Here is a 13,959-nt window from a genome sequence, read left to right on the forward strand (position 1 = left end):
ATCTAAAGAAGATATAATCTCATGATGTGCATTTAAGTCACGTTATTTTCCTCTTTAGACACAAAGTCCAGACAAAATAAACTGCTTTTCCATTAGGTTTGCAGAGTATCCAGCTTAAATGAACACATGTACAGATATATGTATTATTTCTTGTTTTACTTTTCAATGCACTATAATAATAATTGCTTACACTTTACAGGTAATGGGGACTCCCCTCCACCACCACTAATGTACCTGGATGACACAACAGCAACTATAGCGTGCACAGTTCTCTCACCACACATCAGCTGTTTGTGGGGAGACCAGAGTGATAAAGCCACCATTCATACATAAGCATTATTAAACAGCCATGACTGGGAAAGGCCAATGGGAAAGTTGGCCAGGACACCAGGATAACAGCCACTTTTAGAGGGAACACTCTTGGATTTTGAATGACCACAGAGAGTCAGGCCTTCAGTTCTATCTCTCATCTGAAGGAAGGCGCCTTTTTACAGTATAGTATCCCCATCGCTGTACTGAAGACCAACACAGAACGCAGGGTGACCGCCCCCTACTAGCCCCACTAACACCTCTTCCAGCAGCAACCTTAGTTTTTCTCAGGAGGTCTCCCATCTAGGTACTGACCAGGCTCACACCTGCTGAGCTTCAGTGGTTTGACAGTTATGATCTACAGGGTGATACAGCTACTGGCTGTAAACGTGTGAGAGAATGAAACTGGAAGTTTCCAGCCTTTCTTTACAAAGACTTGTTTACTGTGTCTTTAACATAGTTAAATAACACCTTAGAATGAAGCAGTGCAAAGTCTGAAAAGCTAAGGAAGAAAATAAGTGAACTCCACTTCTTGGGTTGGGGCAAAGCAATTCAGCAGAATAGAAATGCAACACACCCAGCAGCTACAGTATATAACTTAATTTGGTGCAATAAAACGTGCTCCGTGAGACAGAGTCTAAGGAACTGTAACTTTGTTTAGGGCAGTGCAGCAATATCCCTTTCAGGGCAGGGAGACCTGCAAGAGTATTTCTCAGGAGGATAGTGAGACAGCTTAAATTACAATAACATACTGAACATCTGGGCATGCCGATATCTATTAAACAGTTGCAGTTTATTGCAAGTTCCTAGTATTTATTTCCCTTTAGATTATAAATCTTAGCCCTTGTTACATGTACTGTATATTGTTGATTCTGTTCTGTTTTTTTTATTCTTTTAAATGTAAGTAATTCGTTTGCAGTCAGTGTTAGCTTGAGCATTGGTAGACCACAGGTAAAATTAACTAGCTCTAAATATCTATAAGATGGCATGGAGTCCATTTTATAGGCCTGCTTTACTTTTGGTCTCTATTAAGTCCTTAAAAACGTCATTTTATACTTAAAGTACGTGGCAATTAAAAGTTAATATTAGAAATAAGAGTTCATACACAAACGTATAGTTTAGGATTACTGCAAATGGAGTATCGTATACTCTACCACTTTAATATCATTAAGTACGACATAAATTCGTAGGGAAAACAATACTGGTAATAAGTTTTGATTTCTGCAAGAAAGATAAAACTTTTGGTGTGCTGTGCATTTGCCATTTGCATATATATATATATGTAGTGTTTTAAAACACCAATATACACATTTAATCTATTTGCCTATATTCAAACACAGCTAAGGGAAGTGAAACTGTACATTTGGTCCACCCATCACTGCTATATACAGATGGGGAAGAAATAATAATGAAAAAGTAGCTTAAAATGGAAATTGGCCCTGTAGATTAAAATATTAAGAATAAAATACATTGACGAGCAACTTACAGTCCCAGGCAATATTTCAAGCATACTGACTAATATTGCCAAACCATGTTTCTTCTTCTCAAACCCAACTTTCCACCTCCATTCTATCAAGCCCACATGTTAATCCAATTTTTGAAGTATGATTCCATATATTAGATTTAATTTTAGTTGAAGTTTAAATCAGCTAAGATTCCATCACAGCTGCCTTGAGTGACTAAAACAAACCCGATAAAAACTGATCTTGGAGAGTCTGAATTTTCATTTTAGGGTTTGACCAATTTATTCAATATGACCCTTTCTGTTTCTTCAAGTACCAATATATATCATACTAAAAAAATGCCACGTCCATTTAAAATACTTAGTAACAGATTATGCCTTATTACAGTTTTTTTAGCTTTTCTATTTTGCATTAATTGTGTGCAATAGGTTTCTAAATTTGCCTGAATTAGTAACATGTGCGTCTTTGACCAAAACTTTGATCTTCTCTCCAAACAGTACACAGTCCTAGTTAAATGTTTCCAAAGATAGATTACAATATGTGTTAATTAATATCCAACATTAAATGGGACCTTTGAATTAGGAAATGGTCTTTCACATTGACCTGCTCTGCATCGGTACATTTAAAAATGTGGGTGGATTTTGCCCAAAGTCAGCATGATAAATAGAACTTGTTGTGCCAAATAATTAATCACTCCCTGTGTTAATTACAATGTATTACTTAAAATTGAGGTTAAGAAGAAATTGTCTGTGACTCTTTTCCTTTTTCCCTGCAACATGTAATGATTTTACATTTCTGTGCCTAGCAAATAATCTCCAACTACAGAATTTACTCATAGATCTCCCAAAGTCTGCAAACTTTAGATTCGGTTCATATGATGACATTAAATTGAATCCAGACTTCAAAAAAATAAAATAACGTTGAATCTCTCTCTGTTACTAACAATGGAAATCGAGCTCATTTGCAAGTGACTGTTTTCGAGCTGCTCGGAGGGGCCGCCCCGATCTTATTCCGGCAGCCGTGCGGGCAGCGAAGAGTGACAGGAGAGGAACCGGATCAAACGATAGCTCACGGGCTTCAACGGGCAGGCGGCGCAGCGGCCGGAAGTGTGAGATAACACCCAGTTTCAGGTCTCGGTAATGTGCTGGTCTGGTAACGGAGTGAAACTCCTCTGGCACCGCACCTGGCGTCCCCTTGGAGCCCAACCAAGGGAACTGCCAGCTGGATCTCCTCATGCACGTCGAGTATTTGAATATTTCATAAGAGTTCCCCTGCTGGCATTTCCTTTGTGTTGCACTGTTAATGATTAATAACATTTCATTGTCTCCTTCACTACTACGGCTTATTAAGTAATTAACTATAATTTAGCATGTGTCATAAGTTAGAGAATATTTTATTCTTAGTTTTAACAAAACCCAATTTGACAGTCCTGAGATAGAATAGAACCCCTCTGGATTTGAGATTGTTAGCAGTATGTGACATCTAGACGAGTGAATGTTTTAAAGGCTGTTTAAATCAAATTAAGGGACCCTTTAATTTTCAGTTTGATTGAACTTTGGACATGAGAGAATGGCATCCTTTGTAGTCTCGTGAAGCATAAAAGTATATCAGTGAAACAACAATAATAGTAATTTTATATACTGTATATTCTATGTTGTTCTGACATTTAGACAAATTTAGACCTGCATCTTGACAATTAGACCTGCATTTGACAGATTATTGGTTGTCTAGCTCTGTACACACTATTAAAATAATCCAGTCAGTGAATGCTGTTTATGATAACTTCATAAAATGCAACTCTTTAAATATAACCTATTACAGTTACAATATTATTTCCTCACACACTTTCATGCACCTGTATGTTAAGAATGTAGTACATTTTCTTCAGTCCTCTTGACTATAGAGTCACTAAGCCATGAATCCCCATTCTGGTCTGGTATTTATTATCACTTAATGTCGTATTATACTGCACCTAAATGAATTTAAATGTAATTTACTGTGTGTTGCTTTTATCTTCATGCTCGATGTACTGCACATATGCAACATTCTATGCTATCTTGTGTACAGCATCTTGCATCTCCCACTGACTTGCTTCTTGCTGTCGTGCACAATTACTCACACACAGTCTCTGTTTAGTGATCTTGCTCACTTATATTACATTCATTCTTATATACACAAAACATGAATGTACACTACTGTAGACTTGCGTTATCATGTCCTTGTCCCTTTTACTGTTGAAATACATTGATTCACAAGGAGAAATTGCTCCTGAGAGCTTCTTCCCCCCTCTCTGTGGATGTTATTATTATTGAGGTCCAAAAACTAAAACAAACATCAGCCCAATGAAATTGTCTGCTTTTTTAAAGGGAAATTTAAAGAACTTTGAGACCAAATCAAAGAACATCTGTTTTTACTCTGTAATCAAATGTTACTAAAACCTTGTATTTCATTGCACACTTAGCACTCAGGGCCATGAGATCACAACTAGGGTCCCAGTCCAGGATGAGACCCTACGGCCCAGAGAGCCTGTCTCGTAACTTTTTCCAGGGAATATTTACATATTTCTGGACTCCATTAGCCCTGATTTCCATTATTTCGTATGGGAAATAATTCCCTGCTAACATTGCTTTGCTTAACATCTGTGCTTTACAGTATCTGTCAGGGACATGAAATGGGGGCTCGCTGTAAAGTATTTTTTCCCTTAAATATAGTTTTTCAGATTCTGAATGTTGTCTTGATAGAGAGAGAAGAGTGAGTTTTGAACTGAGGATTTAAAAGTGGCTAATTTCCCTTACATGCTCCCAACATGATCTACAGTCATGTATTCAACTGATTGGACTGGTTTCTTAATGTGTCTGATGGCGAGGAACAGGATCGGCATTTTTGTATTGATGGCTAAATCATATTCTGCTGTAGTAAACCAAAGTTCTAGTACAGGTACTCCTCTACGATAAACTGTAATTACACAGAAACTCATTCCCATTTTTTACGGACCCGTACAAGAATGTAAGAATTGTAATTATCTGGCGAATCAAAGTTATGGGTGTAACCAACAACAACAATCTTTTATTTTGTAAAGAACAATCAAGATTTGATGTTATTTTTAACAAATGCTTTGTTCTTATAAAGATAAGTGACATTGGCTGTGATAGGAGGATCCGTTGATAAAGTATTCGTGATTGACAAATATCTGACAATAAGATGTCTGCTAAAACTTATGTAATTAAACTCTTACTACCAGGTTATTTATTCTGTATTAATATTCTTTCGATCTATTAAGATTACAAGGGGCTTATATGTGAATTTTAGGACCCTACAGTACATTTCCTTTTAGCTTGATCACATCGTTCCTCTATTGTTGCACTTTATGATTCATTAGAGTTTACTGCGACACCGTGACTCTTCAGTGTTCAAAGTACTGTATGATTGTTGCCTTCAATAATAAATAATAAAGAGCCTCTTAAGTAATTAAGCTCTAACAATAAAAGGAACAAACAAGTTCTGTGCACATCTTGGCCAATGCTGGAAAAGTTCTCAGCACTATTTTGGCAAGCAAACCCATCGACAAAACCCTGCCCTTATTTCCTCTCATGTTTGCATTTTTCAACTCAAAACGCTCAATCAGAGCCTTGCAGAAACCTGGCATGCAAAGCTATTTTGACGACGAGCTTTGGGGAGAGGAGCTGAAAGAAAAGCAAGTTTAGGCTTTTACATCATACAGTCGACACAAATCGGTATGGCATACGCATGACTTGATAACGTTTTTCAGCACTCGAAGGCCTGGAATACACGTTTCCCTGAAGACACGAGCCGTACTTATGTCTAGAGACCAAGATGAAGAAGATCCCGTTATTGAAGAAAATACCGTTGTTTCACAGCGGTATTTTCCTGCGGTTAACAGTAAAGTTCACACTATTTGCTGTGCGTAAGTTTTCACTGTGTGCTCACAACGTTTGGCTTTTAGGCCTTTAGGACAGGAGATTAAATGAATCATTTTGGTGGTGGAATTTACTCCTTTCATTCCTGGAGACCTCTACTATAGTATATGTAGAACACTAGATTCATGTTAAAAGCACATTTTAGAGACCCAAGAATCAGGCTTGATCACCGATGAATCACTCATATTTTGTAAAAATCCAAGACCATCAGATCCTATGTTATTTTAACAATTACGTGTCTGTGTGGTGGAGTGGATTAATGGGAGGAAATTGAAATTACACTTACAGCATCAACAACAACACCAAAGCAAAGCATGAAATCGGGACACTGTGTTCTTTGGTTCTCATTTTTATTTCAATTTTAACAAAACAGCCACATATTTACAAGTTTAGGTGATTTTAACAACACAGAGTAGAGCTCATAAGAGCAGGGTGATTAGTACACACTTCACCTCTACAAGCAGAGGAACAGCAACATGTACAGAAGAACAATCGATGCAAAAAATGCATGAAAACAGGAGAAGAGGCTATAAGTGAAAAGACAGCACACTTGATTGCTAATAGAAAATCCAAACTCATACAAATGAGTTTGCTGCAGGTTTATTTAAGCCTTCTAGCTCATCTTCAGCCCTTCCAGAATATCACTTCACCTGAAAATTAGAAAAAATAAATCAGGCTGAAGCTCTTATCAATCAAGTAGTGATCAATCTATTTCTCTATCTCAGTAGCAGCAGATTTGTAAGTAATGAAGATTGAAAATTGTAGCAGATTATCATTTTTAGAAACAATTTTTATGTTATGCTACAACAACTATATCCTACAACCCCCTCTGCTTTATCAGGCAGCAGTAATTGCATGGGATCGCAATTATTTTTGTGCTGGAACTATCTTCTTTCATTCCTGGAGATTACTAACAGAAGCCTTGTCCTTTTCAGATAATTTTTTTCTATTCTAAATGTTAATGTCACACATAATCTCATATATGTTAGACACTAAGAAGTAAGAATGTATAATATTAACCAATGCATTACATACATTACCAATAGATTCAACCAAAAGGCATGACATGATGGCTTTTGACAGTGTCCCATTTTTAATATTTAGTGTTTGTCTTTAATGTGCAGGGACAGTCTGTGTTGGGTTCTACATTACTCTGTCTAACTTTCTATAATCTGAAATTAGAATCACTGAAAATTAGTTAACTGACATGACCAGACATAATTTGAAAAAGCTGTGTTTAAACTAAAGACAAGCACTGAACTAAAGAGTTCCAGGGAAATTATACTGACTTTACCAACTATTTAATGTAATTAAATATTTACACCCGAAGAAGACTCCACAGCTGAAATGTTGTTTTTTCTTTCTTCTCTTTTCAGCATGAAATAAACTTGTTCCTATTTAATGTAATGATTAATAAGCTATTTCCTTTGTTCAGAGTCCTTCCAGTACAGGAGAGCTCTTTTTGGTAAGATAATGACATTAATGACACTGTGAATTGCTGCCCACTGAAAAGATTTCATGTGTACTGATTAAACTTACCTTCGTGATGGTGGCCACAATGCTGTAGAACAAGGTGATGAGGAAGAGGGACAGGAAAGCTGACACTGTTTTCCACAGATGGTCACTTTCCTCCACTTCGCCGTCGTAATCAATATAAGTCTGCATATTGTAGAAGTCTGCATTAAAGAACAAAACATTTGATTACAGGAAAAAATAAACCCCCACACGTGGTCTCTGTCTATCTCATCTATCTATGTTAGTGCCCTTTTTCATTTTATTAATAAGGTGTAACAGTGCTGTTATGTTGTTACTGTACATATTTAGAAATCACAGCCTGATTAACGATTGTGAAAGCACAGGTAGATTTTCAAATTTTGGGGTTTTGTCTCCCCATGTGTCATGTTAGACGCAACAACATTGCAGATTTCTGTCAAGCTGTGGAAGTACATTGCATACTACCTCGTCAACTGCCAGTTTGTTGAGACACCACTGTTATTGACAATCAACACATTTCCTTCATCTTCTCAAGTTTAGCCTACAGCCCATCCCTCTCATGAACTCGGAGCCCTGGATGTTGCGTTGCTGAGCTGTTCTCTGACCTATCTATGGTGCTGCGAGCTGCTTTCAGCCAGCTTCACTATGGTACAATCCAATCTATAACTCATTATACACTTTATAGGAGATCACTGTGTTGACTGACCCTCTGTCCCATCCCTGTTGTCTCTTCCTAAAACAATTGAAAACTGTAGGAAGCCCAATGCAGCACTTCTGGAACTAAAACCAGACTCAACCCCATTGGCTTCCTTGAAATTTATGGTTACAGGAAACACAATATCTGAGGTTATCCAACGCCTGAAGCAAGTATGATACTAGAAATATAAATTTCCCTCCTGCCTAGTAAATAATATCCTTTGTCCTGTTATCTCAAGTAAACATCTTAGTTCATTTTTTAGGTGAGCAATTAAGAACTAAAGTAAAAAAAAAGGTGTCTTAATACTAATGTTGGTGAAGTTACCCAAACCTCATTCATCAAAACCTCCTACCAGAAGGACTGTACATCTCTTGACTTGCTGTTATTGAAGCAGTTTAATAAGGAAGATTATGACTGGAATAAAAACAAACATTTACGGTAGCTCTATAGCTAAACGCAGAGGGGATTCCTGTCAGCTACTTAGGACATATGAGAGTTCTACCATGCATTGTGAGATGAAACTGTTCTCTATGTACAGTATATACCCACAGACCAACATATTGTCAGTGTCTCTTTGAGCACTAGTAGTGTGCCTGTAGCTGAACGTGACCAGCCCTGATGTAAATGTATGGGAACATCACGCGTGATTTAATTTCCTCCTGCTCTGTTAAGGATTGCTATGTGTCTGCTCCCTGTCAATCCGAGATCCGAACGTATTTTCCGACGCATCACTGCCTTTTAACTCGTTCCCTGTTGAACCATGCTAACGTTATTTTAAGGGGGTACTGATCAAAGTTGCCACGAGGGTTTGCTGTAGGGTTTAGCTATCTCTTCAAGTGTAGTTTCAAAGCGAAACAGGGGAATAATCCATAAATCTGGCCTTCAGTTGTTACGGAATTGAATTTTAATGTATGATGCTACATCTTGCTCCCTTATGGTTTTAACTGGTTTTGTCACAGACTGCAATATTTTCTTTGGAAGACCCTATGTTTTGGCAGTATCAAAACATTTGGAACAGTCTGACAATTTAAATACTGTGGACACAACATGAGGTTGACATGTAAGACATTTTACATTGCTGTCCACACTGGATTCTTTCTAAATATTTAATGTCTAAAGACAGGGAGGACTTTGAAACCCTTTGGTGTCAGTTTAGCTTGTGTTTTGCCTCTCAATTCTTACACAAACTTAGGCGTGCTTTTTCAAAACTTCCATGAGTCTCTATTAAAACTTGTGCACTCTTCTTCAAATCTATTTTATGCTTTAATTGTTTTTCATTCTATAATTATTCTCTACTTATTTTTGGCTTGGATTACATTTCACAGGGATGGGAATGTGAAGGATTTCCTTCACCTCCCTTGACCATGTATCGACTGATGAATCCAGTTTGAGAACAGGGCTGATGCACTGCAGACGAATCTATTGTTTGATGATCTGGTGTTACTGGGTGTTTCTGGGGGAGGTCAAGGAGATCAAATGTTTAATTTTATCACAGCCTCCATTGTACTCTCCTTTACAGGAGAGGCTGGCTGCTCCACATATATTAATGCCATTAATTAATTTAATGGATATGTTTTCTGTGCTTCATTAGTCTTCCTTTAGCATTAAGATCAGGGGATCTGAAATCTGTTTTCAGTCTGTATGAGGTGCGCCTTTGTTAATTTCTGAGATCTTTGCACACGTTAATGGTTGCGTGTATATCTGAATGACTTTGGAATCTTAGTAGTTGTAATCTGTTCTTATCTGCGGGGTTGTGGGTTGATTACATTCGTTTGTGTATTTTTAGAACCTACAATTTAATGTTTCCAAATGGTATAAATCGTAACATATTTGAGCCTCCAATAAAAGGTTTCTGCTAGAAGAAATAGAATGATTTCTTCTTTCTTGCTTTTTTTTACCATTTTGCTTCTATATAATAAGGAGTGGTAAACAAATCTTTTCAGGTAATAGTGATTATATCTGTTATTCCCTTGGTCCACTTTTAATATAATTGTCTCACGGTCACACAGTGTTGGCGATGTTCTGGGTGTTATTTTGTTTAGTAACCTGTGCTTAGTGGGAATATCTCGGAGAAAAGTTTTACACTGAAGTGGTGTGATAACTCTGTCCACACTGGACAGAAGACATACAAAGTTGTTAACTACAGTATTATGAACAAACACACAAAGAACAAAACTCAATATTTAACTGCAATCTTGTCATTTTTGATCATTTTGGCCGTATTAATCATAAAACTATATGAAAATAAATGGATGAGGCAACCCTTACCCCCTTAAGCTCTTTTGGTTTTTAGAGTGAATTCAGCCCTGCATAAGAGACCTTTATGAGCCAGGTGCTGATCGATTTGTGGGATTAACACTATTTGACTATAAGAGTAGAAATACTAATCCCGTTGCATTTACTAGTAACAAATAATAGTGTTTGGAATTACATAAGAAGAGTTTACAACTGAAGTCGTTCTTATTTTTTATTTTGTTTTGTTTTTGCTTTTTAAGTTTGAAACACAGCTGTTAAAGAGACAGACAGAAGACAACGTGACATTCTGTTACAATACAGAGGCACAACAGCAGACAGTACATGACACTGGGTACACTGGGACGGGGGACGTGTTACGCTTGCGCTGGGCAGGTGTCGGGAAGGTTGAGGGTGAGATTGACCAGAGTTGCTTTACCAGTAGAACTGTCTGTGGTTCTGGTAATGACGGAGACCGGGAGGGGGGCGGTTTCGTGGTGGACGGCGCACGAGTACATCGTGCCGCTGTTCCAGTCGCTGGACGATATGGTGTATTTGCTGTAGACGGAATAGGTCCCGTCGTGCGAGGGGATCAAATCGGTGACGGTGTAATGGGTCTTGTCAACTACGCTATCCTGAGCAAGCCAAGAGATGTAGATGTCCTTCGGGGAGAAGTCTTTGACGAAGCAGGTCAGGGTCACCTCATCCCTAGTGCTGGAGCTTTCTTCGGTTGATGGAGCGAGAAGGAAGACGGACGGGCGGATTTTCGTAGCTGGAATTATAAGAGTATTTTAGCTTAAAATGAACCTGGAGCTCTGACTTCCAGACACAAGCACTGATGACAAATATCTATAACAAGGTTGGTTTTCAGTCCGGTTCAGTCATAATCCTGTCCATTCCTGACATACTGTAGGAATTCTATTGCACTTTGGGTAGAAGTAGAGTAGTGAGCACATATTGAACCAGCTATTAAACACACTGTCTGAGGTTTCTAGGTGTCAGCCTGTTTATATATTAAAAGTTGGTGTAAAGGGTTGTATACAATTAATCATATGCTTTTAGTTTTTGTAGTTTTGCGACTCTAAAGAAGTACAGTATGTGTAGTTATAGACCTTCTGTATGTATGGGCTTAATTCAACAGAAGACTAAAATGCAAGTAACGTTTTATGACTTAGCAAGTAAGTTATTTAAATAAACACATAATTAAGCAAATAGCGTTAAAAGTTATCAATGTTTACATGTGTGCCTGTGTGAACATAAGATTTATAAAACTAATTTTCAGCTTTAACACTCATTCAGTTTGTGTTTGATAGGTTCACATTGTCGAAAAAACAACTACGGTTAAGACTACAGTTTGCTGAATTCGTTTGTTTTTTTTTTACAAAAGGCTATTTTACCAAACCAATACATATCAATTTGTGAATCTGCCGAATAAGAGACTTCAAGCAGATTTGATTTAGCCCAGCTGGGTTTTGTAACTACTTACCGATCTGTCTTTTGTAGGTTTTTGTTATCGGGGTGGGAAAAGAATCAAGGTGTGATACAATGCATTTGTACTCTGTGCCCGTGCGCCATTTCTCCAGGTCCACGGACACTCTAGACACAGCCACAATTTTCCCTCCTTCATGTCCAAATTCAGGGGCCCCAGCAGCCAGCGGTTTGCCCCCTGAGCTCCATGTCATCGAAACATCACTGTGAGATGCCAGGCCGATGGCTCTGCAAGTGAGGGTGGCGGTCTTTTTCACGAACTGCTCCTCATTTGTTGGGGGCTCAATGACGACCTTGACTGTTTCCTGGCACTCTGTGGGGAAAAAGAGAAAAACAACAAAAAAAAAACAAAAACATCTCTCTGCAATTCTGTGCCTCTCAAATTCACAAGTCAATATGCATATTGAAATATTGAAACGTGCAACATGTATGCAGTGCTCCACATATTTTTCAGGTAATGTTAAAGTATTTTAGATCATTTTATGAGGTGCTGCATAAGAGCCAGTTTGTATTAAATCTATGTGAAGACAAAAGTGTGCTACACATACATAATACTATCTGAGCTGTACTTGTAAAAAAATAAGTTGTCCGAGAATTCAAGACTTACCAGGTGAAGTGTAGGTAATGTTCTTCAGTACACTTCCTGTCTTGTGGACAAATTCACACGCAAATTCAGCAGAACTTTTCCAGTCCTTCTCAGTCACAGTTAAGAGGCTGCTCGCACTGTACAGCTTCTTCTCGTCCACAGTGGCAGGGATATTGGTGACCCCTTCGTCCAATTTGGTATTGCCCCTCCACCATTTGAACTCGTGCGTTTTAGGAGAGAAGCCACTGGCCACACAGACCAGAGTGGCGGTATGGTTTTGTGCTAACTCCTCGAGTGATGGCGGGTTTAGCAACACACTTGCAGGGGGGACAGGTGGTGTCCCTGCAAATCAAACATATGCATGTATATGTACACACACACTAGAAAGTAAGCAACACACACAGTTACTGCACACGGAATAAAACTTGCACGTTTTCCAACACATCAATCTGGGACAGGAATCATTCATTCAAGAGGAAAAGCACAAGTCCACCCTCGTGGTGCCCACACCTTCCTGTGAGTGCTTGACTGCAATCATCAGGAGAAGCAGAACCAACTGCCTTGACTATAGCCACTGGGACAAGCAAGACTAATATGGACGAAGAAGCAAAAATGCATTTTCCAACTGAACAAGCCTGATCCCTGAGATTTAACAACAAAAAAGCAATTTAGTCTGAACCAAAAGGTGATTTTATGGCAGAAACACGGAACCCTGGAAGACTTTTGAAAACTGAAATATGTGCAATCAAATTATGTCAGTGATGAATATAGTTTAATTGTACTACACATAAGATAATATATTTGTAAAGAACAGACTGACAAAAAGGTGTCTCTGAATATAAATTGTATAGCTTTCTTGAGTTAAGAGGCTTCTTGAGAAGCAATGTGTTTAAATATTTTTCTTACCACAGATTAGAGTGGGGAGTCAGTGTCAGTGTAACAAAAGGAGCAGGTTAACTCCACACTGATGTAAAGAAGAAAGATCACTGTCACTTCCACAGCTGAAGAGGCTCCAAAGCTGAAACAGTGTCTCTTCTTTCTTTCTGCTTTTCAATGTGGAATTAACTTCTACTGATTACCACAGACATTGAACTAAATGTCAATGTTTTCTAATATCACAGCTGCATGATATGTTCCGGGCTTTATATACAAGAAATAAAAGTATCTATATATACATTATATGTCATGTTTAAATGGACAAATAAAAGTATGTACATGTACACTGCATATAATATAAATATATACAAATGAAAAGATCCAAACAGTGTCAGTTCTCTAAGTTCAGTCCTGAGCTCACTCAAGGTGGTCAAGTACATCAGCTACACTGGTGTGCTGAGACATATAAACACCATATCGACACACACTTAGGTGCACAAATGCTATTTCAATGGGATCCAGTTAAGATAGTTAATTCCTACAAATTGGTATCATTAAGCAATTTTAAACATCACAGTATAGAGTATTCTGCATGTCTTCATAACCACATGGATATACTGTACTTAAATATGTGGCCTGATTTTAATAAGGAGCTTAATGCCTGCATTAGATACTGTATAGTTGTCCTGTCATTCTCCAAGATCAAGTGCTCAGAGGAGCAGGACCTTCCTGCTTCTCCCTGAGTGTGATTGTTCTCATCTGTTAGACATCTGTTAGACATAGTAGGTCAAAGTAAACTAAATATTCGACTTGATTTAACTTCTTTGTTTCTGCCCTGCATGATGTTGACCTCAAACATTACGGAAGGTTAGTTTT

At 38.0% G+C, this 13,959-nt stretch overlaps 1 gene segment (V, D, J or C); it reads right to left on the bottom strand.

Moving 5' to 3' along the window:
* Positions 1-10,355: 10,355 nt before the first annotated feature.
* Positions 10,356-13,959, bottom strand: part of LOC148659775 (immunoglobulin mu heavy chain-like) — a 123,066-nt gene continuing 119,462 nt past the window's right edge. The window contains 3 exon segments of the C gene segment in view: positions 10,356-10,905; positions 11,620-11,934; positions 12,229-12,549. Coding sequence covers positions 10,511-10,905; positions 11,620-11,934; positions 12,229-12,549 — 1,031 coding nt within the window.

Source organism: Lepisosteus platostomus, chromosome 6 (genome assembly GCF_059453375.1).
Source record: "Lepisosteus platostomus isolate fLepPlt1 chromosome 6, fLepPlt1.hap1, whole genome shotgun sequence".
NCBI lineage: Eukaryota > Metazoa > Chordata > Actinopteri > Semionotiformes > Lepisosteidae > Lepisosteus > Lepisosteus platostomus.